The sequence below is a fragment of the Myotis nattereri genome (assembly GCF_964212035.1).
Source record: "Myotis nattereri genome assembly, chromosome: 8".
NCBI lineage: Eukaryota > Metazoa > Chordata > Mammalia > Chiroptera > Vespertilionidae > Myotis > Myotis nattereri.
Window position 1 is genome coordinate 39,259,299 of NC_138083.1, and position 27,456 is coordinate 39,286,754.

The window sequence follows — 27,456 nt, forward strand, 5'->3', positions numbered from 1 at the left end:
TCCTCTGCGTGGGGTCACAGGCTCTGGCCTCAGAGAGCTATTTTTCAGCTGGGAGAGGGTGGGGTTTCAGGCCAGATGAGCTTGTCCTGGGCTGGTAGCCAGTTCACAGCCCCCAGAGAACAGAACAGCTCTGTTCCATGAGGGCTGCCTGTACCCTGACCCCGGCCAGCTGTCCTGTCTGGGTCTGATGTGGGCAACTTGAGGGTACAAGGGTGTGGGGTGCCTACCTCAAGAGGCTGACAAGATGGAGGCTCCTGGATTTGGCATTAGTCAGAACCAGGTCCAGATTCGGAGGCTTCCCCTTCTCCATCCCTTCCCTTGCCATGTGGCCTTGGGCAAGCCTCCGCCCCTCTTCAGGCTCCAGCCTTTTCGAATGTAAAATGGGGACTTCCTAGGGTATGACTCTTGGGCACTTCAAAGTTGCAGTAAACGTTGGAAGAGGAAATGGATGGAAGAAAAAGTCCTTTGAAAACTGTAAAGTGCCCACACTTCTGTTTGGACCCAGTCCTACTTGTGCTCCATGCCACTGCCCAGGGGACGTCTAAGGCTTTGCTCCTTCACAAGGCGGCCACCCTCTTTCTTTGGAGAAGGAAAAGATCTGGCGTGGAGCTCAGGGACCCAGAGCTCTTACTATCCTGGCCCAGCAGGCTTGACCAGCCCATTGGACAGATGGGGAAACTGCGGGGCAGCCATCTGCTCAGAGTCACCGGGCTGGTGAGCCTGGGTTCCAAGGTAGGGCTCTTTGAGTCCAAAGAGGAAAACTACCCTTATCCATTCAGTGTCCCCATTGGACGGGTAGGGTAAACTGAGAGCCAGAGCGGGGAAGCAGCAAGCCTGGGGTCACACAGGCAGTCGGAAACAGCGCAGACGCGGCACGTGAGGCCCTGAACCCCAGGCCGTGCTCCTTCTACCACCCCTTGCCCAGCCCCTAGAGCTTAAAAAGGGGCTCCTATCACTGGGATATTCATAGTTACTGGCAGAGCTGGGGCTCCTTGTCAGCCCATATTCCTCCCACCAGAACAGGCTGCAAACTTTCTCAAAAATTCCACAGAGACACACTCTACCCCCACATACTCTTTTTACAAATTTTTATTTATTGATTTGAGAGAGACATCAATTTGTGTTCCACGTATTGAAGCATTCATTGGCTGATTCTTGTTTGTGTCCTGACCAGGGATTGAACCTTGGCATATGGGACGACGCTCTGACCAGCTGAGCTTCCCGTCCAGGCTCAGAGCAGCCTCTCAGGGGCTGAGGCTTCACTGACGCAGAGCACTGTTGTCACTAGTGGGGAATATCGGGGGAGGTCCCCCCTGGGCCCCCACCATGGGCAGGTTAGGGCCAAAGTCAATAAACCAGGTCTCTTTGGACTTCAGGAGACAACTGGGGATCCAGAAAACTAATTAGGAAGTCTATACGATTCAAAGAGTGAAAAGCTCTTTGGGAATTTACTGGTGGCCTCTGGAGAAATTTATTCCTTAATTTGTCGGTAATGGAAGCAGGGACTGGCTGGGCTGATACCTAATTACAATACTAGATGCCATTTAATGAGCACTTACTATGTTCCAGGCACCTTTCTAAGGGCTTTCCGCATATTAACTCATTTAATACCTACAGCAAGCCTTTGAGGTCTGATTATTCTCGTTTTCCAGTGAGGGAAGCAAGGCCCAGAGAGGTAGCATAACTTGGCCACGATTCACAGCTTGTGAGTGGTGGAGCCTGGGCAGGAACCTGGTCCGTCCAAGTCCAGAGCCGTGTCACTGACCACTGGACCACACTGCCATGTGTGCTACAGGAAACCGAATATGAGTGCTGCCCAAAGGACCACGCCCAGCCCAGCCCAGCCAAGGCCCCTGGGGACAGGGCAGTGGCCAGGCACAGCAGGACTGCTGAGGGGACAAAGCCTGTGGCCACTGCAGACCCAGCAACCGGCCTCGGCTTGTCCACGGGTGAGTTAGAAGCATCAGTTGTATCAAGTCTCAGCTCTGCCACTCGCTGGGTGTCACTGGGCAAGGCCCCCCACATCTCTCTGAGTCTCCGTTTCCTCCTTATTAAAATGGGGTGAAGTTAGCATTGGCTTAGGATTGTTGTGAAAAATTCAACAGCCCTGGAAAGCTTTTAAAGGGCTTAGCAGTGAAATAAATCAGAGAAAGGCAAGTATCACATGATCTCACTCATATGTGGAATCTAAGTAACAAAATAAACTGATGAACAGAGAGGATCCAGAGACATGGAAGCATGGAACAGAGTGCGGAATCTCAGAGGGAAGATGGGGGTGGGTGGGCGGGAGGTAATGAACCAAAGACCTTGTATGCATATATGCATAACCCATGGACACAGACAATAGGGTGGTGAAGGCCTGGGGAGGGGGGTGGGGCAGGCTGTAAGGGGCCAATGGAGGAAAAAAGAGGACATATGTAATATTTTCAACAATAAAGAATTATTTAAAAAATAAAATAAAATAAAGGGCTTAGCAGCATGCTAGGCACAGAGAAAATGCAGATGAATGTTAGCTATTAGTGTTATTATTATTCATTCTTTTTTGTTATTATTATTACATTTCATTTCTGGACCCCTTTTCCCCAGGGGCTGACGTGAGTGAATAGGTTGTTCTTTTTGGAGACAACGGATGCACAAGATGGCTTTGGGGTCCCCCTCCCTCCCAAGGATTCTTGGATCACCCATCCCCCTCCTCAGCCCCCCTCATCTATCGCAGTAGCTCTAGTCTCTCCTCCGAAGTCAGTTTCTATCCTTGCACCCCAGGTACCCTGGCTCCCTGCCTGTGGTCCCCACTTGCTGGATGCTGTTGCTATGGCAACAGCACTTAAGAGCCTTTGGCCCCCCTCTGAGGTGACAGGCCTAGATGGAGATTGGCCGATCAAATGTCTCCTGCATTCTCAGGCCTGCCTGGATGGAAGACAGGAGAGAGGAACGTAAGAATGAGAGCTGGCTTGGGGTGGGGGGCTAACTCAGCCCTCAGCCCCCTGTGTGCAGACAGCAGCCCCCATTGCTCTGTGTCGCATCACAAACACCTGAGCAGTTGGTTACAAATGCAGATTCCAGCCACAGATGGCCCCAAGGGTCTGATTTTAATGATCAGGAGGGGGACCTCCCACCCCCTCCCCCCACCCCCGGCCAAGGAAGCTGCCTTAGATCAGCCCTGCTGCTGGCTCAGAGGCAGACAGGCCCCAAACCACACTTGAGTCTTGGAAGTCCTGCAGTCACTTTGGGCGTTGAGGTTTGTGTGGCTCTCTCTGCTGTGACAACTCCTGAGAAACCCATTTTGTCTTCCTGGGCCTGCTCCAGTCCTGCCTCCCTCCTTCCACAGCCTCATCTGTGGGAGGACATGTGCCGCACCCTCTTCCCACAGCCAGGAAAATTCCAGGCTAGGCTGGCAGAGGCCATGCTGTTATGCGTCCTGGGCAGAGACCGGGCCCACGCTCTCTCAGGACAGTGACATTCAGGGAAGGGTTGGCTTATTCTGGGCGGGTGGGAAGCTCACTGTCTTCTACGCTAAGATCAGACGTGTAAAGGCCTCTGCCTTTGTCCCCCATCCCTCGGCACCACCTGCTGGCGGGGCCATGCCTCCTACCCTTGTCCGGTCCCTACCGCCAGCAGAACCCAGGACTCTGGGCACCACAGGCTGTGCCTAAAGGCAGGTGAAGCCTTGGGGTGGAGGGTGGGGGGTGTGTCTGAGGAGACATGGTGGGGAGGAGAGAAGAGAAGACAGAGAACATCAGGGAGTCGGGGGTTCTCCCTGGAGGGCAAGGACCAGGCTGTGGGGGTCCTTGGATGTGAGGTCTGTGGCGGTTGGAGTTGCGGAGTGAGATGGAGAGCAGAGGTGCAGCAGGCATCCCCCCCTCCCCTCTCCCTTCCCCCTCCCCTACCTGAAACACTAACTGGTCTCCGGCAGGTCAACGGCCAAGGCCAATGGCACAATGAGTTGCGTGCAGTGATTTGCTTGACAGCACCCCCTTTATTCCTTTCCCAGGCTCATCTCCCAGTGGTTCCTGGGGTGACAATCAAACACACATGCACCTGGGGTCTGTTCAGTGGGATCCTAAGACCAGGAGCCACTCCCGAATCTCTCACTCATGGTTCCGTATGAGGGCAGCGATGCCCCTTGTGTCCCAAGGGGAAGCTGGGTGCCCCTGACATCCAGCTGGGCACGCGGCCTGCCTATGGCGGAGCCCTCTGGAAGGGTCTGTACTGGGGCGAGGGAGCCAACCCCACGCTCTGCCGCACCCTGCCCTGACCTCCCAGGGTCCGGACTTCTCAGAGGTTCCTGGTGCCGGTTCTTGGCCCCTCGGCACAGGCCACGCACACACCCAGTGCTCAGGAGCCGCGGCCTGATGGGCTTGGTCCCTCAGCAACAGGCCCAGCCCGCACCCCTGGAGCCTGGTACGGGGGTGGGGGGGTTCTGCTCCCAGCTAGAGGGAGGCAGGGGGGCTTGTCTGGGGCGAGTCCTCCAGAGACGTCCGTGAGTCTGTCCCCTCTGAGGAGGAGCTGCCCCCGGTGGGGTGGGGGACCTGCCTCTGCCTGGGGAGCCGCTGCCAGGAGAAGAGGGAGGTGAGAAGCCGCTCCGGGGCAGGATCCAGGGGCTCGCGAGGGCCCTTGCCTTCACCAGCCTCTGTGGCCTGGCCGGCGTCCAGGGGCAGAGGGCCTGCCTGGAGACGTCTGTTCTGCCCCCCTCTCTCGGCCCGAGGAGGCCAGCGGGGTTTTGGTGACCGATCCAGGCCTGGGTCCCGCCGTCCCTTGGAAGTGACTTCTCCATTCACGCCTTGGCCCTTGGCGGCGGTCCATTGTAGTTCCAGCTGTGCCGCGTGGGCACTGGGGCCCAGTGGGCACGGACAGCGGGCCAGTGCCTTCTTCAGGAGGGTCTGGATCTCCCCGTGTCTCACCCGGGCCTCCTCCCACAGGTCCTGGCCCAGGTCCTCCCGGCTCAGCGAGGCCACCTGCAGCCCCATGGCCGTGAGCTTCTCAGCAGGGAACTCGGACGACAGTCGTTGCAGGTAGCGGTGGAGGCGGCGCTGGCCCCCGGGGCTGGCCTTTGGGTCCTTGCCCAGCCTGAGCTGGGTCATCAGGTCCTGACAGTCCATGTGGAACCAGGCCATCTGGGAGACAAGAGAGGGAGGCGGGGTTCAGGCTGGGCGTGGGGCCAGGGGGGCTCCGTGAGGACAGGATGGGCCTCTCCGAGCAGAGAGAGGACTCGAAGGCTAAGCGTGGCTGGATTGGCTGGGTTACATTGGTAACACGCCCCCAAACGTCAGCCCCCTCAGGTGGCCGTGATTTCCTTTGCTGATGGTGATGACAGTGGTTCCCTCTCTTCCCCAGGCACACACCAGCCGCCGGGAAGAGTCCCCAGCACCCTGGGAACCTCAGGCACCCATGGGTCAGTGGGGACTTAGGCCTCCCTGGGACTCAGTTTCTCCTTCTGTAAAATGCAAGGTGTACTAGGTGATCATAAAAACCTTTATGAGAGCTGAATATTCAGGTTCTTGGATTGCATTAGCCCCTTAGGAGTGGTACTCTGGGAGGAGTCTGGCTAATGTTATTGAGCACGGCCAGGCTCTTTGTGTCTCCCGCTGATCACACGCAACTGTACCAACAGCCCATTTGCCAGAGGAAGAAACAGGCTCAGAGACGTGAAATCCTTTGCCCAGGTCACACTGCACGTCAGGGAGGAGCTGGGATTTGAACTCAAGTGAGTATCATCCAAGCATCTCCTTGCGCAGGAGAAACTGGCCCAGGCGCGAGATCATCAGCCAACCCAGGCCCAGCGGCCCCCTCGCTCCAGCCCCTCTGCCCCATTTTGGGGTTCTGCTGTCCCTGCTTCACCTGCAAAATGTCTGCAGGCTGCAAAGGGGCCAACATATTCCCAGCAGCTCGTGAAAAACATCATCTTTCTCTCCATTAATTTAGAAGCTGACAGCGAGCTGTTAGGCTGTGGGGATTGGAGAACCATTTTCTCCGAGGAAACCATCTTTCCGTGGATTAAGGGAACTTGTCTTTAGATAAATGGCTTCATATTCGCGGAAGCTCACGGAGCTCATGGCTGGGAAAGGGCTCCATAAATCTCCCTTAGCGGCGCAATCGTGTTATTATTATTTAGTGCCAAAGCTGCAGCACGCAGGCTCTCCGCCCAGGGCTGGGCCCAGCACTGAGCTGTCCTGTCTGTCTGTCTGTCTGTCTAGGACTCCATCTTCTAGGCCGAGCTGGACAGAGATGGATAACACCTCAGAAATCATCTCGCCCCAACCCTTGCTGTGCAGATTAAAATTCAGGGCCAGGGAGGAGAGGGGGCTTGCCCAGATCAAGCAGCGAGAGATGGCCATGGTGGGACTTCAGGTCAGCTGGACCTCATGTACGATTTCTAGTCCTGGGTCAGACGGCATGTTCCCACACACATCCACAGCCCTCCTCCTCTGCCACCTGGCCAGCCCCCCCAGAGTTCACCAAGCCCCCTGCTGGTCTTGCTCTGGGCACGGTGGACCAACCCGTGCTGCCTCCGGAGCTCACCTCACAGGTGGCAGACAAGAGAAGAGCAGGTGATGAAGTAACAGGATAATTTCAGATCACAAAGGGCCAGGAAGCAATAAGCACAAGGTGATGAGAGAGAATGGGGGGGGGGGGGCAGGTACAAGGAGGTCAGGAAGGGTCTCTGTGAGGAGAGGACAGTGAGCTGAGCACTGAAGAAAGACAAGAAGCCAGCCAGTCGAGGGGAAGAGCATTCCAGCTGAGGGAACAGCAAGTGCGAAGCCTCAGAGCTGGAGCATGTTCGGTTTCTCCAGGAAGGGCCAATGGGGCTGAAACTGACGAGCAAGGGAGAAGGTGTGGGGTTATTCACAGTCAATCTAATTCTCTCGGCAAGGAACCTGGCAAGGCTGGCACTAGAGCCAGATGATCGGGTTCGAATCTCAGCTCTGCCACTTCCTAGCTGTGTGACCCTGGGTGCTTTGACCTCTCTATGCTTCCTTGTGCACAAAATGGGCATAATAATAGTACCAGCCTCATTGGGTTAGTGTGACCATCCAACTATGTGCAAATGACTGAAACCAGGGCACATAAGAGCCACAGAAGCATTATTGTTACCATCGTCACTGTCATCGTCATCATCATCATTATCGACGAGGAGCTGAGGCCCAGAGCAGTGAGACCGTCTTTGAAGTCACACAGCCCATCTGTACATATAAAAACCTAAGCTACTGAATGACTGAACCACTGGTTGACTGGTCTCTATGACACACACTGACCACCAGGGGGCAGACGCTCAATGCAGGAACTGGCCCCCTGGTGGTCAGTGCACTCCTATAGTGGGAGTGCTACTCAGCTGACTAATCCATCCAGGTGGTCCACCAGCCCGGCGGCAGCCACTCCCTCCCTCAGTAGTCCTGCAGGTATAATCTCCGGAGAAGGGGCCAGGCACTGGCCTGCCTTCACAATCCCGACAGCACCGCTGGCCTCCTGGAAGTGGCCTTGGGTACTGCAGCTGCTTCCCCTCCCTAGACGCTCCACAAGGAAGAAAGGATATAAAAGAGGCCGCCAGGTGGCTCCCAGCAACTGGCGCAAAGGTCAGCGGGACAGATCCAGATCCTGGGCCAGCAAGGGCATCCCACTGCTCGCCCAGAGGGCCAATTGTGTCCCGCCTCCCCCCATCACCCCCCTCTCGGGACAGGCACCAGACGCAGGGCTCATGGCTGGCGAGCGCTGCTATGGCAGCCAAGCCTCTCCCAATCAGTACTGACTGGGCATGAGCCTGTGGCAGGCACAGTGGGGCCGGGATGAGTGGGAGCAGCAGGCGGCGTTGGACTTCCGGTTTCAGCCCAATCCCCGCAGGCCACACTGAGGGACCCCACCTGTGCACAAATTTGTGCACCAGGACTCTAGTACAAGCGTAAGCTGCCTCGCTCTCTAAAGTCTGTACAGCTGGGAGTAGGAGATTCCTTTGCTGTCATGGCCCACATCTGCCTCCCTTGCCTGCTGCCCCAGGGAGACAGAGAGTGGCCATCCTCCCAGACCCCCTGGCATGATTGACCGGAGTTCTTCCCACTGCCCTCAGAAACATCCTGTGTTCTCTGTCCCCGTGTGATGGGCAGGCCTGACAGCTGGGAGTCTGGGGTCAGGCTCTTCTCACGCTCTGTCCTCAGTGGTGAGGGGCAGCTGAGGTCACTGGGCCTGGGCCGGAGAGGGGGGTTCTTGTTCCAACTGGGTCACAGCTCTCCCAGGCTAACACCCATTCTCCTAGGCCTCAGTTTCCCCATCAGAAAATGGGGAACTTGGGAGAGATTTAGAAGAAGCGAGGGCTCTAAAGTCAAATCCTGCTTGACCATCAGCCCTCTGGGGGACCGTGAGCCAGCTACTTTCCTCTTTGGGCCTCAGCTTTCTCATCTGTAAAATGGAAACAACGTTGGCACCCCTCCCTCATAAAGATCTGGTGCGAATCAGTCAGGCAAGGTTCGTGCAGCTCTTACAGGAGGCTCTGGCATGAGTACACAGTCAACACGTAGACTATCCTCATAATAATCACCTAATCATCATCATCATCATCATCCTGGCTTAGACGTGGCTAATTGGTTGTCATTCTCCACCTACCTCCCCACCTTTGGAGAACAGAGAGCATGTTATAGGGCATGGACACATCTATGTTCACATTCCAGCTCTTCTTTTCTCCATCTATGTGGCTTTGGGCAAGGCCCTTTCCCTCTTTGGGCCTCAGTTTCCTCATCTGTAAAATGGGCTAATCAACCTTGCCACATTGGGTTGCCAAGAGATGATAGATGCAAAGTAATGGAGTTCCTCTTGCCTCTCACCCCGATACTCTGTGTTTGTCCCCACCCCCACCTGACCATGGTAGTCCTACCCTCTCCTCCACCCTCCTGGCCAAACTCCAGGTTCCCAGCTAGAACTGAGGCCCCTGTTCCGAACATGCCACCCTCAGCCAATGGTCCCTCCCTCCTCTGCTGGCGCCATCTGTGCAGGCAAGGCATGGGAGAGAGCACTATAATGGTGCCATGGGCTTGCTGTGTGATCTTGGCTAAGTGACAGCCCTTCTCTGATGCTGTTTCTCCAAATCTGCAACAGAGGGGTGAGATAAGATCAAGGTCACCCTCAGAAATCTGTGTGTGGGGAGAAAGCCTGTGCTGATTGGATTCTCAGAAATCCCTAGGCTCCTTTCCCTAATCCTAATGTTTAAGAAGCAGGTGAGCCCTAGGTGGTTTGGCTCAATGGGTAGAGCGTTGGCCTGCGGACTTAAGGGTCCCAGGTTTGATTCCGGTCAAGGGCACATGCCCGGGTTGCAGGTTCAATCCCCAAGTAGAGGGCGTGCAGGAGGCAGCCCATCCATGATTCATTGATGTTTCTATTTCTCTCTTCCTCTCCCTTCTTCTCTGAAATCAATTTAAAACATATATTTTTTAAAAAATAAGAAGCAGGTGATATGTGAGGGTCACTGGGAGGTTGCCTGGTGTAGTGGGTTAACTGGGTCGGGGACCAGCTGGACTTGGATTTAGGTGAGTGACTTGGCCTCTCGAGCTGTGCTTCCCAGCTGGAAAATGGAGGTGATGGATTGATGGAATGAGCGTGCAAAGAGCCTAGTGTGAGCCTGGGCTGCTCCCTGCCTCCCAGCTGGAGGGTGGGCCGTGCCGGTGGGCTGCAAGGCTCACCTTCTTGCAGAAGTGGTAGAGCTGGAGCAGCGTCTCCAGATCCGTGCGCTGCCGCTCAGCCGCCATGTAGAAGTGGGTCAGCTTAGCCTGGAAGGTCCGCTGCGTGGAGGCGAAGGCAGCCAGCTCCGGGGGCTCTGTTCCTCCCGCCTCGCGGGCCCCTCCCGCTGAGGCTCCCAGCTGGGCCGCCTGCTTGGACAGCTCCAGGCCTTGCCGGTACTGGGCCTGTGTGAGGAGGGGGCCATCGCTCAGCTCCTGCCTTAGCTGAGGCCTCCCACGGCCCCGCTGCTGAGCGATGAGGTTTCCCGTGCCTCAGTTTCCTCATCTATCCAACGGGGCCCCAGGCCTTTGCTGAGGCGGCACACTTCTCCTAGCTGGGACCCTGCTTAGAGTCACCCTCTTCTGGAAAGCTTCCCGGCCCCAGAGTCTTCGGGTCCCCACAATCTCCCCTTTGTCTGTTTCCCTGTTTGGCCCCCACCTCCATCCCCCACTGTTCTGGGAGTTCCCCAAGGGATTCTGAGATGAGTCGGCTTTGGACTTGGGGTCCCTGAAGCTTCCAGAGGAGATAGCATCTAAGCTGAACCCATTATATATCCAAGCCGGTCTCCTCACTGTCTCCGGAAGTCTTCACACACTTGCCCACCTCCACACCTTGGCTCTGGCGCGGCGCCCCCTCCCGCCCTCTCTCCGTCTGCTCCAGTCCTGCCCCTCAGTCTCAGGGACTCACTGCAGCCTGCAGGAAGAAGTCCTCAAATTCCAGGTGGGCTTTCTGCACTGTCTCCAGGCTCCCGTCCTTGGGGGTCAGCGCTTGCAGGCGCCGGCTTCCTTCCTGCTCCATCCAGTTGCTGACCTGGGGAGGGGAGGGAGGTTTGGATACGAGGGGCTCAGGTCCTTGCACCAGAGCAAGTGCCTGGCTGAGGCAGGGCCTGGAGCAGAAGCCCCCATGTCCCAGGCCGCCTCCCCTTTCACCTGGTGGATGGCAGCTTCCAGGCGGCCCATGCGGACACAGAGCTCGAGCCTCCCCAGGAGGTGATTAGATGTGGTGACCAGGACATGCAGCTGTTCGTCCACAAGGCTATAGAGGGCAGTGGCTTCAGCCAGATGGCTCCTGGGAGGCAGTGGAGGGTGAGAGAAGGCCCAAGATGTGCCCCCCACCCCAATACTCCTGCCCAGTATAGGCCTGCCTCGCCCCCCATCTTCCAGCGAGTCTGTGGCCCAGACCTGGGTATTCTAGCTGCTGATTTGCTGTGTGACCCTGGGCAGGTCCGAACACCTCTCTGGGCCTCGGCTTTGGTCTGCATGGGACTGGGAGGACCATCAAACACAGCAGACACCAAATGATACTCTCTTATCTAGGAGGGTATGAACCAAACTGAACAGATCTGGGTTCAAATCCCAGCCCTGCTACCCTGTAGTCATGGGACCTAGTGCACATTTCTCAAGCTTTCTGTGCCTCTGTTTTTTCATCTCTCAAAAGTGGAGACGACAGAATCCACGTCACAGACTGCTTGCAAGGGTTAGATGAACTAATTCCTAGACTCTCAACCCTGGCTACATATTAGAACCTGCCCTGGGAGCTTAAAAAATCGCGATGCCCAGGCCCATCCCAGGCCAACAGAGTCAGGTCTGAACGCAGCCTGGATCCCAGTGCTTCCTAAACCTCCCCAGGAGCCAGGCCTGAGAACCAGCTCTCCTGCATTCAAAGCACTTCACGCAGGGCTGGGCATACAGTGTTTGCTGGCACTTGTTATTTCTGCTGCAGTGAGAGTGAGTAGCTGTAACAGCCCCCCACCAGTCTCCATTTTACAGATGGGAAAACAGGTCCAGAGAGAGGGACTGACTCTCAGGTATGGCAGTCTGAATTGGAACCCAGTCCATGGCTTTTTCTGAACATTATTTTTAAAAACGGTCAAAGCCAGGAATACATAAATGGATTGCGGACGGGACCCAGGCTCGGTAACACTTGGGTAAAGGGAGGCTTTTCCGACACCCCTCAAATCCCACCCACCATCCTCTGCTCGCGGGTGGTGGGGGGTCGGGGAGGAGAGGGGTGTCTTACTTCAGAAGGAAAAGGAAAAAGGAGAGATGGAATGAAAGGAATGCCTGCTCGTCTCGCTCTGGGCCTCCCCATCTGACTGGTCCCTGCCCTTCCAGGTGAGGGCCCAGGCTGCGTGAACCTGATGGAAAATGCCAGCTTGCCAGGCGGAGGGAGGAGGGGGGGGCGGTAGGCGAGAGCTGCGGGGACCCAGCGGCAGAACAAACACGCACAGCGGCTCACACGGGACCACAGCGCCCCCTGGTGGACCTTCCAGTGGTCAACGGCCTGGAGGGGCCTCTGGTGACAATAGGGGCCTGGCGCTCAGCCAGTGAGATGGGATATTCTGGGAATCACAGCCCCACCAGGCCACGTGAGGGGCAGGGTGAAGACTCCACACCTGGTACCAGGGCCCTGCTGCCCAGTGCGCATATCAGCATGACTTTGCCTGTGGCACAGCTCAGGGTGGTGTGTTCAAATTTCTGGGCCAAGTTGCCTGGGCTCAAGCCCTGGCCCCACCACATCCCAGCTCTGTGACCCTGGGCAAGTCGCTTAGCCTCTCTGAGCCTCAGGCCCCTCCACTGTAAAATGAGAATACTGCTAGGTCCACCACATGGGTGGGAATTAAACGAGTTACTATTTGTAAAGCCTTTAAAACAATATTTGCTCATACTACGTGCTATTTAGGTGCTGGTTAAATAAACAAATTGTCCTTGAGTTTATGCAAACTTTGTGTTCCAACAGAGATAAAGAAATTTCCAATTACTGACTGATTTAATTACTGATTTGCCCCTACACCACCCCTAAATTTAAGAAAATTGGTACTTTCTAGCAATTGCTTTTGCTGTGGCTCTGAGACCTCACACACCGTGAGGTTCTCCTGGCCAGGCTCAGCTCAGTGTCTGGGTGAGAGAAAGTGCCTGGTCCATGAGTGTGACCGGAAACAGGCAAGGCTGTCCTCCAATGCCCACCCCGTCTGAAGATGACTGGGGCTGAAGGAGGGCAGCAGAGAAGGGACAGAATATGGGCCCTGCACACATCCCTATCCTGGGCACATCCCTATCCTGGGCATCTGCTGGGCCCACCCTATGTGTCCCCAGCTCCAAACCCCCATCCAGGAAGCAGGTGGGGTGGGAGAGGAAAAGATGGGCGTCCGTACCTGACATCTGGGTTGAAGTCCAGCCTGCTGGCCTCCTGCTGCAGCCTGGCCAGGGTGGCTCCACCTTCCCGCTGGAGGCCCAGCAGAACCGGGTCCCTCAGCACGGCCTCCATCAGCTCCTTGGACTTGTTCAGACACCTGGAGGCCTCCTGCCAGTGTAGGGAGGTGGCCTGAGACCCAGTCCCCACTCTCCCTCTACCACCTTCCAGGGCTGCCCACACCCTGGCCATGCCCAACTGCCCCAGTTTGGCATACAAAGTCCTACAGAAAGCCTATCCTTTATCTCTAAAACATCTCCTCAGGCCACTCTTCTCATTGCCATGGCAAGCTCACTGGTCCAAGTGCCATCATCTCTTGTTGGCACACCCATCCCAGACTCCTCACTGGTCTTCCTGTTACACTCTGGCTCCCCCTGCAGTCTATTCTCTACATAGCAGCTGGAAGGATCTCGGTGAAAATTTAAACATCCTTCTGCTTAAAATTCTCCAGTGGCTTCCCTGCCTGCTTAGAAGGACATCCCAATCCAACTCCTCCTTGATCCAGCCTCTATCCAGAAGATCTTCTAGTTTTCTCCTCCTCCCTTCCCCCAATCATTCTGTTCCACACCGGCCTCCATATTATTCCTGAACATACCAAGCATAATCCCACCTCAGGGCCTTTGCACATGCATGCCCTCCACCTGGACCCCAATCCCCCTCCTATTCCCATGCAAGCTCCTTCTCATCCTTCAGGTCTGAATTTAAATACCATCTCTTCAGGGAGGCCCTCCCTCCTTCCCCATTATTTTCAATCTTATTTTCATAGCATTTGGCATAATTTGTAGCTACATGTCCATTTCTTTGTTCACTTTTTAACAACTACTTCTACCGCTACACCATGCACCCCATGAGGGCGGGACAAATCAGTTTGCCCAGGCTGGGTCTCTGGGTGCACATAGTGAGTACCCAGTAAATATTAGTCAAATGAATGAATGAAAAACAGGGATGGGCCCAGCCAGCATGGCTCAGTGATTGAGCATCGACCTAGGAACCAGGAGGTCATGGTTCAATTCCTGGTCAGGACACACGTCCGAGTTGTGGGCTCAATCCCCAGTAGGGGACATGCAGGAGGTAATGATTCTCCCTCATCATTGATGTTTTTATCTTTCTTTCCTTCTCCCTTTCTCTCTGAAATCAGTAAAAACATTATTTTTTTAAAGTAAAACAGGGATGATCATGCCCAGCCTGTCTGTTCCCTTCATTGAGTCCTTGGTCTGAGGAATCTGGGGTGTGGTGAGAGTTTGCCACCCATGCCCCTGGCTCACCTGTGCCCCTCCAGGGGGATCACCCTTCTCAAACTCCTTGATGGATGCCTGTAGGAGGGAGGAGGCCTGGCGGAGGTCAGCAAGGAAAGGGTCTGACTGCTGCAGGACAGAAGTGGGGGTGTCAGCCTGAGCCAGTGAGGAGGGCACCTCCCCCACCCAGGAAGACACAGCAGGGGCCCGAGGTGGTGGTTCTCAAACTCCAGCTGCATCAGAACCACTGGAGAGCTCATTAGTGTCCATGCTGCTGGCCCCCCGTCCTGTGTTTCTGCCCTGTTCCCCTGGGTGGGGCCTGAGAACGTGAATTTGCAACAAGTTCCCAGGTGATGCTGACACTGCTGGTCCAGGGACCACACTTTGAGAACCACCGATGCAGGGAATGAGAGAGGGAGAAAAAAGACAGGTCTGCACTGTCCCAGGCCAGTGGGGATACCTTGGGGGAGGGGAAGGCAGGGGGAGAGAGTGGGCAGGGGAAAGGGGGACACCCTCTGCTGGGTCCCACTTGAGCCCAGCTCCACCACGTACTCGCTGTGAGGCCTTGGGCAAGTTACTTAACCTCTCTGTGCCTCCGCTTCTTCCTCTGTAACATGGGAGCACAGTAATTCCTGCCTTATAGGCTGCTGTGAGGATCAGCGTTAGTCTTCCTCTTTACCAGTTTTCTATCCTGGGTCTATAGGTAAGATTTCATTTAAAGGGAAGGTTTTAAAACAAAAATGTAGTTTGAAAGTCACTCGATTAATTGGAGAAGGGAACTGGGGCCCAGGGGATACTAGGAAAGGAGATTTTTCAGTACCCTGTGCCCCACTTGAATTTTAAACACACTGCCTATTTTTAAACAGACGTGATTTTTAAAAGAAGAGGACCGCATTGTAAGCTGTTCGTAGAGACCAGTGGCTCTCAGCGGGGAGTGATTTTGCCCCCTCGGCGACATTGGCAATGCCTGGAAACATTTTGGTTGTCATGGTCAAAGTGGGCAGAGGCCAGGGACGGTGCTCGTCATGCTACAATGCACAAGCCAGCTCTCAACAAAAAAATGATCCGGCCCCAAATGTGGACGGCGCTGAGATCGAGCAGCCCTGGTCTAGAGAACACCCTGGCGGACACTGCTGGGCGGGGTTCCAACGTGGCTTATGCTGGTAATCTTCTGCGTACTGCTGTGTGAGCCACCCTGTCCAGGGTGTTAATTTGGGCCAGAGGAGTTGAGCTCACACGGGAAAGGAGCCCCTCGCTGGCGGTTTCCTTATTTCCTCCCTCTTACAAAAGGGAACACGTCTGCTTTCCCCGTCAGACCCTGTGCTCCCGAGGTGTGGGTCCACAGAGCAGACATCTGTATTTATTTTCAGTTGATGCAGACAGCTCTTAGCATGTGCCAGACATTCTTCTAAACTCCTTACCCCCATTAACTCAATTACTGCTCACAACAACCCCCGACTATGATTACCCACCCCATTTTATAGACGAGGAAGTGGGCTCAGAGAAGGTGTATAAGTTACCCAAAGTCACACAGCCAAACTGGGATTGGAACCCGGGCAGTCGGGCCCCAGAGCCTGAGCTCTCAATCACTCCATACTGCACCTTCATTTTAAACTTTTGTCGAATGACTAGTTTTGAACCTGACAGTGTGGATGGATCCATGGGCAGGATAGTGAAGGGAGGAAGGGAAGGAGTGAGGGTACAGGACTAAAGGCTGTGACGGTAGACACCTGGAAGAATTGCACCCACTCGCTGTGGCAGTAGGGGAAGGAGCCTTCCAGGGCTGTGGGCATCTGGCTGGGGTCCACGTGGTGGCTGAGGGCCTTTAAGGAGGTCAGCACCTCCACCTGCAGACAAAAGAAGTGAGTCAGGAGGACCGGGGACTCAGTGTGGGGACAGATATTTGAGAAGGTCCTGTCCAGATCCCAGCCCCAGCACCATTCCACCTCGCACAGGTGAGTCTGCCCCTGGCTGTAAGAGTTGCTTTCTGGGCAATGGATTTTCTCTGGGAATTCTGAAAAATCAAAATTCAGAACCAGACCCCAGGTGAGGAATAGCAAATAAACAGCATTTGCCATACCCTTCTGCTGCCTTGTGCCCAAGGCGGACATCATTAATCAATCACAGCACTTGCTCCCTCTGAGCTCGGCTCTTGCCCAGCCCAGCTCTCCAGGCAATCAGACAAATTGACTGAAGCTGGCCCTAATTTCTTTGTAATCCTGTACCATTCTCTGGTGACCCACCAAGGTGCCATCTCCTTCTTGAGGCTGTCGCGAAAGGTCACCAAATCCTAGCAGCAACCCCTAAGACATGGAGAAGGGACTAAGTGACTGCTTCTCCCAGGCAGTGAAGTTGGAGGTTTATGCTGGGAACAGCTCCAGACACCTAAGCTTGGGGCTGGGCAGGTTTGTGGTTTGGGGCCCCACTAGTTATTGCTGGTCCTCCAAGTGTGGTCCACAGACCAGCAGCACCAGCACCACCTGGGAGCATGTTGCAGATGCAGAGTCCCAGGCCCCAAACAGAACGACTTCATTGGAAATTGCACTTGGACAAAATCCACCAGTGACTCGTAAGCACATTAGCTTGGAAGGCATTTCTGTAGCTCACAATGTGCCCGTCACGAACCAGGAGGGAGGGGCCCTTTAACACCATCTCCTGAAGCAGGGCAGAGCACTGTGACTGCGGTACCCCGCACTCTTTCCTGCAGAGTCCAAATCAGCTCTGCCCCTGAGGCTGAGATGCTCCGAGAAACTAGGGAGAGAACTACAGGAAAACCGGGAGGAAAGGACACCTCTGCCTCCAGCTTGCTGTGTGGCTGTGGGCCTCAGTTCCCCAGGTGCAAAGGAAGTGGGGAGGGTTTGGCTAGATTAAGCTTCTCAGAAAGGTATCCTGCATGTGCAGCTCCCGATCACGTGGTGGTGCCCACCAGGCATTGCGAGGATTGCCAGGGGCAGGGACCCAGAGTTGTAGCTCGTGGGCCTTGTGTGTATTGACCTTATTTCAGGGCCTCTCTTCGCTCGGGATGTCTGCAGTTCTTCAGCCCAGCTCAGTGCAAGCCCAACACCTCCTCTCTGCTCGGCTGACGCTGCCTGCCCCTCACCTGGACGTCAGGTAATGTCTCCAGCGGAAGAGCAGTCTCCTTCTCCCCCAGGAAGAGTATGACGTGGATGGAGGCTGGGTCCAGAGCCTGTACGAAAGAAGCATTTCGGGGCTGCTCTGCCCAGGCCTTCACGGAGCCCCTGAGCTTCCCCTCTAAGACACAAGCAAATAGGCCACAGGGCCAGGGAGGGGGAGGGGGGTTGTGCAAGGCTGGGACCCTTGTAGGGTATGTGTGGAGGGTGTCATTGGACGTCAAGAGGTCCAAGCTGGGTTGCAAACTTCCCAGATGATCCATCCCCTCTGGGCCTCAGTTTCCCCATCTATACAGTGAGGAGGAGGAGATCAGATCCTGAGGTAAGCTTAAGCCAAAATTCTATTTACTCTGCTGCCCATACCAGCTATGGAGGAATTTCCTCCCTCCCCTATTCTCAGTTCATGAGGTCCCTGTGACCTAAGTCTAAGCCAATCATTGTGTTGCATTTTCCTGACACCTGAGCCAATCAGGGTTAAGGAGACACAAAGCAACTTTTGCTGGGACTTCTGGGAAAAGGTTCTCTCACTCTTTCCTACTGGACTTGAATCCAAGACCATGTAAAGTCAGACCTTCTGGGAGCCAGATTGCCACGAAGAGAGGGGCCTGGCTGAGAAGGGCACCCTCCCAGGAGAACAGGGCCAGAAATGGAGAGAGAATATTTGAGTGACATATTTGAGTCCCCGAATCAAGCCATACTTGACGTTGGATCTAACTCCTGGACGATGGAGTCACGTGAACCAATGAAGAACCTTCCTCTCTCAGCCTGTTTGGGCTGGGGTTTCTGCTAGCTGCAACGAGGAGTCCCTGTCTGGGGGCCTGGACCCAACTCTGAGCTCCCAGACTCCATGCATGAATACCAGAAAGCCCTGGTGCTCCCAAGACTTTCTAGGTTGATGCTGTCCACCTCTCACTCACCTGGGTGGCTTCCAAGGCATTGACCAGGACAGGGTGTAGAGGCTGCTTCCTGGCATCTATCACCACCGCCAGCCCCTTGGTTTTATCTTCTGGCCTGTGGGTGGTAAACAGAGCTGGCAGTCTTGCTGGACAAACCAGGCCCTCTAGGGGGAAGGGCCTAGTGGAAGGTGAGGGAAACTGGCTGCTAGGAGCTTTAATTAATTGGTAGTCTTCATCCTGCAGGACTAAGATCCAACGCCCCTTCCTCCAGGAAGATCTCCTGGATTTTTCTCCAGAGCCCATTGCTCTCTCTTCAATGCTCCCACAGAACCTCACACAACCCTCTCTTACACCCTCATAATCATAAACTATAAGCACTATCCCAGTTGCAGTGGGCAAGTCACCCAGCACTCACCTACCCCTTTTGTGTGGGCAGAACTCTCATTTTGTTCAAGAATCCAAGTTCCACCATATGACTATGCCCCCCACCCCCTACCCCCCCACCACAGGGGCTAGTTTCTGATTAGTTGGGGCCAACAGTAGGGATCTAATTCCTCTGGCCAATGATAGGTTTCAATAAGGGTCATGTGACATATTTTTGGCCAATGAAATATGAGAAGTTTGCTGGGGAACTTCAGGGAGAGAAGTCTCCCCTTTAAGAAGTTTTTACAAAGAGCTATAAGGCAGAGACACAGAATGGTACATTTCCTTACCAGATAATACATTTTAAATGGGAATGTGTTACTTGCAGCCAAAACACCCTAACTGGTTCACATCGCACTTTTCAGCAATCACCTTGGATTTCCCAAACTGGCCAATTGTCAGAACTTGTTAAAATACTGATCCCTCAGCCCCAGGCCCACCTGGTCCACCCAGACATCTGGTTGTAAGAGGTGGGGCCAGGGAATCTGTGGGCTTCCAAGTGCCCTTGGCTATTCTGACCATCAGGCAGGTTGAGAAAATAAACCCACTGCCTTCAAGCCTTACCAGCCAGTTCACAGACAGAGCCAGGGGTGCCAGCGTGGGGCGGAGCTGTGGCACGGCCTTGGTGCATGGTCACCTGGGCACGCTGTTCCATTTAGCTGGGAGTCCATTGCCCGTCTGCAAATGGGGATACTAGTTTCGGCCTCAGGGGAGAGCAGTTTGTTTCCACACCTGCCTCAGCCACCAGCCTAGAGGCTCCTAGGGCACAGGACTCAATGTGAGGAGCGTCTGGGTCCCTAGAATGTCCCAGCTTGAAGCCAGGCACAGAGCAGATGCCCAGCAATATTGATTCAACGCAGGAGAGAAAAGCAAGCCCAGCACACAGGAGCCCCGAGGACACCGTCTTCCACAGTTTACGTTGCAGCTCACCCCCACCTCTTGTGCCCACACTTGGTCCCCCCTTTTTGTTCAGGTGAGCCTCTGAGAGGGAGGTTACTGCCCCCAGATCACACAGCAAGTGAGTGGGATTGCAGGGTTTTGTGTCCCACACTGGCCACTTCTCAGCACTGAAAAGGGGGTCCCATCTCCCTGTCAGGTCAGAAATGCCACTCCACCTTGGACAAAAGGAAGAAAAATCTCAGTGGCCAGCTGGTGGAGGTGGTGCCTTCCATGGGGTGGAGTGCATGGAGAAGGTTCCATCAGTCCCTTCACCCCCTGTCCCTAGCAACAGAACCGCTAGGTTGGGTTGGGGTCAATACCCATAGCTCTGAGCAAACATCACTTTTGAGACCATCTGACTGGGGCTGGGACTCAGAGGAAAGGATGGTACCTCTTCCCTAGCCAGTCCAACATGAAGTCCAAATGGTGGGGTGGGAGGTTAGAAATCAGCCTGGGTCACTCATCACTCACTCACTCACTCACTCACTCACTCACTCACTCACTCATTCATTCTTTCACTCTCTCATTCATGTATTCATTCATTCACTTAGTCACCCTCCATTTGTTCAACGAATATTTATAATTCAGATGTCAGCTCTCAATTACCACCTCCTCAGGGAAGCCTTCCCTGATGTTCCAATTGGAATTAGTCCACTCACCCCTCTCGCTCTACAACTGTGGTCCTCAGGGTGGTCCACAGTCCAGCAGCATCAGGATCATCAGAAAGCTTGTTAGACGTGCAAATTCGCAGGCCCCTCCCCAGACGTGCTGAATCAGAAACTCTGGAGGCGGGTCTCAGTGCTGTTTTAGCAGCCCCTCAGGCTGATGCAAGCTCGAGTTTGAAAACCACTGACCTACAACAGCCCTGTGGTTCCTTCGCCACACTAAGGCTCCGGAGAATTGCTTGCCCATGGTTCGGTTTTTTGGCACATCATCTGTCTCCCTGACCAGCCTGGGATCCCGCTGGCGGGGACTAAGTGTGTCCTGCTTTGTCTCCACCATCTGGGGACTGGCTCTGGGAACAGATGACTGGATGGAAGGGTATGGGTCTCTCCACTGGGTGCCTTGTCCTAGGCCCTGGGCTGAGAGGTTGGAAGGATGGAGTGGCCAACCAGCCCAGCCTCTTACCTGGGGACAGTGCACAGGTAGGAAAGCAGCTTGGTGACCTCTGAGGCTGTGCACCATGGTGCCTCCCAGCCCCCCTGGGGGGTTGACACCAGAAGCAGGGGTCGCCCAGCCCTGTCCCGACCACCTGGAGGAGAGAGGACACACATGTGCAGTGAGAACTTTGGTGCAACCCTCTCTACTGGGACCTCTCTGTGGCCTCCAGGCCTTTGCCCACACTGGTCCCTTCCTACCCCCACCTCCACCCCCACCCCCACCCCCACCCCCACCCTTACCCCCACCCCCATCCATTAATTCTAAACTCTTATTCATCCTTCAAAACCCAGCTCAAGAGCCACTTCCTCAGAAAAGTCATCCCTGAATTCCTCCTCCATGCAGCGGTGGCCTCGCCTCCTCTGGACTCCCTCTGCCCTGGGCACCCTGGAGGTAAAGCTCATGGAATCTGTCCTCCCACAGTCTCCTGTATGGCCCCATCGTAACAAGTTTTTTTACATTGAGTTGTAGTAACCTGTTGAATTTTCTCCGCCACTAGAATAGAGACTTTTTGAGAGCAGAGAACACATCAGACTTGCTCCCTGCTGAATCCTCAGTGCTAAGCTCAGGGCCTGACACACAGCAGGTGTTCAGCAAATACTAATTGCAAAGGTGAATGAATATTAAACAGAAATGATAATGCCCTCTGTGCTGGATGCTGTTAACGCCCCGCCCAGACCCCCTCATCAAGTCAGGGCACTCATCTTCCATGGCCATACGTATCGGCTGTAAATGGCTCACAGATGCCCTCTTCTCTGAAGACGTGCCCTCGGCTGAACTGAGCCTGGGCTCATCCTGCCTCCCATCCCAGGATCAGCCCAGGTTGATGACTAACAGATGCCCGCACAAATGGCCAGTTGCCTGCACCTTAAGATGGAACCAGCTCTGTGGGATCAGGCCACATCCTTGCTTAGCTCCTCCCCCACCCTGACCTGCTTCCCTCACTCCCCTTCTGAGAGTAACCTTCAATAGGATTGCTGTCTCTGGCTCAGTTTCTAGGGAATCTGACCTAAGACAAACACCTTCCCTGCCTTATTGAAAGTAGAATGTATGTACATGAGTAGATGAATGGGTGGGTGGAAGGATGGATGGATGGATGGATGGATAGATGGGTGAGTGGGTAAGTGGGTGGTTAGGTGGATGGATGGATAGATGAATATTTGGATGGATACCTAGAAATTGCTTTTATGCAGGGTGGGGCAAAGGTAGGTTTACAGTTGTGAGTACATGAGACACAGAGTTTATTTTTGTATTATTATTTATTAATTATTGTATTATTTTCCATATGAACAACTGTAAATCTACTTTTGCCCCAGTCTGTATAATCCAACATCTTCTTTGGAAAGATGAGAAAACTGACGCTCAGTCCAGGACACAGGTCTCCAGAGCTGTCCATGTCTTCCCCCCACCCACCAACATGTGGGGATGCCCAGGGACCTCACCCACCCACCCCACATACCCTCCCCCTCCACCTGCCCCTATGATCCCGAGGACCTGGCAGGCACGCTGTCCTGGAGTGGATGATCTCCACACTCAGAGCCCCGATCCTGGGCTCGGGCCCTGGTGGCTCCTCATCCAGAGTGGGGCCTCTTTCTGTAGAAGCTTCTGGGAAACCAGCCTTGCCTCCAGCCAGTGGGCCTGAGTCAGCAGCGGGGCCAGATGTTTTGGTCTGAGTTGTTCCAGCTGGGGAAAAGCAACAACAAAGGAAAGGGTGTTAAGCAGAAGATGGATTTTTCCCGGGGGGGGGGGGGGGGCGGGTGCGGGTAGCGGGGGGGGGGGGGGAGGGTGGGAGGAGAGGAATGTCCTTCTGACTGAGAATGATAGCTTACAACTATTGATCTCCTACTGTGTGCCAGGCTTGTGCAAAGCTCCTGCCTTCTGATGTCTCTTTGAACCTCAAAACAACTCTGTGATGCCCGGCTGGCATGGCTCAGTGGGTGAGCATCAACCAGTGAACCAGGAGGTCATGGTTTAATTCCCAGTCAGAGCATAGGCCCCGGTGGCAGCTCGATCCTCAGTGTGGGGCTTGTAGGAGGCAGCTGATCAATGGCTTTCATCATTGATGTTTCTATCTCTCTCTCCCCCTCTCCCTTCCTCTCTGAAATCAATAAAAATATATTTAAAACAAACAAACAAACAAAAAACCCAACTCTGTGAGGCAGGTGAGATCCCATTGCTCAGAGAGGGAGAATTGAACTTGGAGAAATGAAGTCCTTGACCAAGGTCACGCAACCTGGAGTGTGGACTCAAGCCATCAAAACACAGTCATAACCCCTTGCTCAATTCCAGAACCAAAGCCTTCAAGCCTCTTGACATGCCACCTGGTTCTCTGAACTGCTGAGACTGAGCAGCCAGGGGGGTCTCTGTCCCTAACAGCCTGCACCACCTTGTCACTCGATCCAGTCAGAGAACAGTTCCCCTGTCCAGCTCTGCAAGTGGACACCTTACCTTTCTCCAAGCACTTGGCTCGGTTGGGTTTGGGTGAGTAGAGTGAACACAAGACCTTCCAGGGCCCGTCATGCTGGAGCGAGGCTCTCTCTGGGGGCACGGGAGCTTGCCTCTGCCCCTTCAAGAATGAGAATTTGAGTCCAAGAGATGGAGATCTGGAAGAGGAGGTGTTTTGACCAGGGCCAGTCATGGGCTTGGGAAGTTTCCCACTTCCCTGTTTGGTCCTCTCTCCCATCTTGGTCTCAAGGGCTGGCCCAGCAGGAGGAGAAGCTGGGCACAGCTGGGGACAGGATGCTTGTTTTTGCCCAGGCCTGAGCTGGACCACATTCTCTGGGTTTCCCAAAGGTCCCTGCCTCTTGGAGGCAGCTGACTCTTCTGAGACATCTGTCCTGAGGCCAGAGGCACAGCGCAGTGGGTTCTCAAGGACGTTGAGGTAGGGCTCCTGGGGCTGGCCTTCTAAGTTGTGGGAGGGGGCTTTATGGTTGACCTTTCTCCTCAAACTCAAAACGCAGGGATCTTCCTCCAAGCTGGCTGGCTTTGCACAAGCACACTTTCCCAGGGGAGGCCCCCCACTGGCCCCTGAGAGAGGCAGCATGCTTTGAGACAAAGGGATTCCTTTAGTTCCAGATAGCTCCTCCAGTGCCCCCATAGGACACCCACGGAATGTGTCCACCTCCCTACTCACAGGCTCTCCTCTGCTCTCTTGGGAAAAGTCCAGGAGAGCCACATACTCTCCCTCTAAGTTCTGGCTGGCCACATCGTCCATCCTGAAGGCCACCTCCCCAGGCCTGGCTTGCTCCACCTTGATAAGTCCAGGGTACTTAATCTCATATGTCTCGTCTTTACCCTTGGCCAAGCTCTGGCCAAGCAGCACCTGGCTGCCTGGAGACCTGGCCTGGTGCAGCTCTTGGGGGCCACTCAAATCCAGTGCCTCTAATTGAGGGGAACCCCAGGCCTGGGAGAGAACAGTCACTGCTTGGGGTTTGTCATCCACAAACTCTGGGCTGGTTATCTTGGTCCAGGGCACAGGAACAATCCCCTCTTCTGAAGCTACCAGGCAGTTGTGTAGGGGACTTCCCTCAAAGTCATTGTTGAAGGCCTCCAGCCACTCCTGGGTGAACAGTGTCGGGTAGGATGACACGGGAACAGGCTTCGTGTCCACTGTGCGGAGGTCTAACGAGAGGCACTTGATCATGATGCAGACAGACTGCTCCTCCTGAGGCTCAACTTGAAGGTAGAAGTCACTCTGGCGCAATAAGAGGGGATTGAGAGGGGCCAGGTGGACCACAACCTTGTCCTGCAGGCACAGTGGCCAGCCCTGATGCAGGAAGAGGCAGTGTGTATAGGGGGCCTGCAGAGAGAAGGGGATGATGTCAGAGAACCTGACCCTGAAAAACCCATCTGAGGATCTGCTCCCTTTCCTCTCCAAGAAGGAATCTTGAACAGGTTGGGGGCTAAGGTGAGGCAAGAGAGGTGCCTAGGATGTAGCATCTAAGGAAGCCCCGCTGTCAGGGTCCTACAAGTCGCACAGCCCTGAGAGTGAGTGCCTCTGACATGTACCTTTGATGCCTCTTGTCTCACCCTGGTCCTAGCTCTGACCTTAAAAATACTTGCTAACCATTAGCAAGTCCATTACCCATGAGGATTGCCCTACTGACTCATGCTCCCTTCTCCTCCCCATCTATTAAGCCTGAGCCTTCCCCGATAATCTTATATAATCTGGCCGCTGTGATTGGTCCAGGGATGGACACAAGACCCAAGCCTGGCCAATCAGGATCCTTCCTTGCAATTTTTCTATCTGCAGCTGATGGGAAAGAACTCATCTTCCCCTCCAGGAGATGGTTTGAACCCAAAGCGGTCCTGGGCTCCAGTCTTGCGGGAACACTTAGCCTCTAAGAATGACGCTGGCAAGCAAGGAAAAGCAGAGACGGAGACAGAAGGTCCTTAAGGAAATTCATCGGTGGATAAATTTGGGTCAGAGGCCAGAGCAACCTGTCCCTGTCTGAGGAAGGACCCATCATTTGCAGTCAATGAGTCCTGCCTAAAACACTTTTCTTTCCATTTCGCCTCAGGAGCTGCCTCCCTGAGATCTGGGTTTGAAGGGATCTGGGAAGAAAGGCCTCAAGGGCTTCAGAGAAGGTCTGGAACATTCTCTGCTATTGCTATTAAAGCTGTTCTACTTCAGCCAAGGCAGCCTGGCAATGCCCACAATGCCAACCCCAAGGCAGGCTCCTGGGGGCTGGGGAACCCACACGACCCTTTATCCATGCCTTCCTCCCTGCTAGTGAAAGTGCAAACACAACGGGCTCCTGGATGTCAGAGAGTAAAGGGCCAGTGGCCCTCCTGCTCCATTTGGAGGGCATTCTTTGGGACTTACACAGGCTGCTTCTCGGACTTGCTCACATAGGCGCTTGGCAGGGATCAGGAAATCCAGGAGGAAGCTCAGCCCGTCCCCCCGGAAGTCAGCGTCCAGGAGGTGGAACACCTGCCCCAGGACAGTGGGCGCTGTGGCCTCAAAAGGTGGGTAGAGGCCTGCCAGGGCGTTCTGGATGGCTGCGTCCAGGGATGGAGGGTCCTGGGGGGACAGGAGAGGAGGATAAAAGTGATAGAAGCAGTAATTACAGGGGTAGAAGCCACTTCCCATGACCTTCCAGGCCCCACATGACTGAGGCCCCTGTAACTCTCTGACCTCCTCTCCTGCTCCTTCCCCTCACTCACCTCCTCCAGCCACACTGGCTTCCTTCCTGTTCCTCCACTCGTGACCATCCCACCTCAGAGCCTTTGTACCGGCCGTCCCCTCTGCCTAGAATACTCTTCCTCAAGACATCCTCATTGCCTCACTTCCTGCAGGTCTTTGCTCAAGCATCATTCTCTAGTCCAAGGTGGAATGGAGGAATGAAGGAAGGCATCCAGGTCAGGGTCAGAGGGAAAGGGGAGGTCAGCATCTGCCAATCCCACCACCTGGATGACATGCAGACCTGCATTTTGAAGCTGAGCTACCAGTGAATCTGAGCCTAGATCAGACAACCCCAGTCAGTATGCAAGGGCCTGAGTGATAATAAGTGGCTGTTTTTTACTACTGAGTTTTGGGGTGGTTTGTTACACAGCAATAACTAATTGATCCAAGTCTATATAATTAACATATGAGTTGCAGATTCGTATATCCAGCTGCTTTCTGGACACTTCCCCTAGAGGTCTATCAGACACAGACCATCAACATATTAAACTCAACTCAGAACCTTCCTTAACCTACTCCCCCCACACACACACACACTCCCCACTGTGTCCCCACATCAGCAATGAGCCCACCATCCAATCAGCTGCTAGGCCAAGAAGTCTGCTTATCATGCTGCCCCCTTCTCCTGCCTCCCCTGCCCACAAACAGCCCTCGGCCATGACCCGTACAGTCTTCTCGCCTCCAACAGCTCACCAACACACCCGCTCTGCTCTGTTCTGCTCCCCTGACCCCGCCCTGACCCAGGTCCCCATCACCTGTTCCATTGAATCACCTCCTCATTGGCTTCCAACCTCTAGTCAGCCCCACTTCCAGCCACTCTACCAGGACCCCCGACTTTCTCAAACGCAAGCCTGACCTCCTCAGTCTCCTGCTCAAAACCTTAAAGGTTCCCCAGGGCCTTCAGAAACCATCAGCCTCCAGGCATCCAGGCCCTCCGTGATCTTGCCACTGTGCGTCTCTCTGGTCTCCCCTCCAGCCTCACTGCCCCTCTCATGCGTCTGCCAGGATGGCGCATGCATTCCCTCGCTCACCTCCAGGCCTTTGCACATGCTGTTCCTTTCCCCAGGATGCCTTCCACTTCTGTTCCCTCTTCATCTGGCTAACTCCTTCTTATCCTTCAAGATTCAAGTCCACCATCATCTCTTCCCAGAGATTTTCTCTGACCCCTTCCCTGCCCCCGCCCCCCCGCCCCTGTACCCCCTGGGTCAGGTGTCCCCTTTTCTGGGTTTCTATGGTGCCCCTGTCATAGCAATTCCCACACTGATTGTTGACTCTCTCAATGGACTCCAGGCTCCCTGAGAACAGGAATGGCAAGCAGAATAAGGGGATCGGTTGATCTAAAATAAGGAGATTATCCGGGATTATCCAGGTGAGCTCAATCCAATCACAAGGGTCCTCAAAAGTGCAGGAAGGCACAGAAGAGGCAGGAGCCACAGGGAAATGTGACCGTGGAAGAAGGATCAGAGAGATGCGACACTGCTGGCTTTGACAATGGAGGAAGAGCCAAGGAATGCGGCCGGCTCTTAGGGGCTGGAAAACACAGCAGGTTCTCCCAAGAGGCTCCAGAAAAGAACGCAGCCTGCCAACGCCCGATGTGA

General features: G+C 54.6%; 1 protein-coding gene across 1 annotated transcript; it reads right to left on the minus strand.

The window, feature by feature from the left end:
* Window positions 1-3,959: 3,959 nt before the first annotated feature.
* KIAA1755 lies at window positions 3,960-25,887 on the minus strand (the record flags this gene model as incomplete). The annotated part of the gene is made up of 14 exons (XM_081096543.1): window positions 3,960-5,114; window positions 9,663-9,884; window positions 10,387-10,509; window positions 10,629-10,767; window positions 12,854-13,002; window positions 14,157-14,255; window positions 15,857-15,973; window positions 17,227-17,313; window positions 18,175-18,268; window positions 20,644-20,767; window positions 22,168-22,356; window positions 23,122-24,472; window positions 25,499-25,696; window positions 25,840-25,887. The coding sequence occupies 14 exons, from the start codon at window positions 25,885-25,887 to the stop codon at window positions 4,431-4,433; spliced, it is 3,624 nt and encodes a 1,207-aa protein (XP_080952669.1). The 3' UTR covers window positions 3,960-4,430.
* Window positions 25,888-27,456: the final 1,569 nt, after the last annotated feature.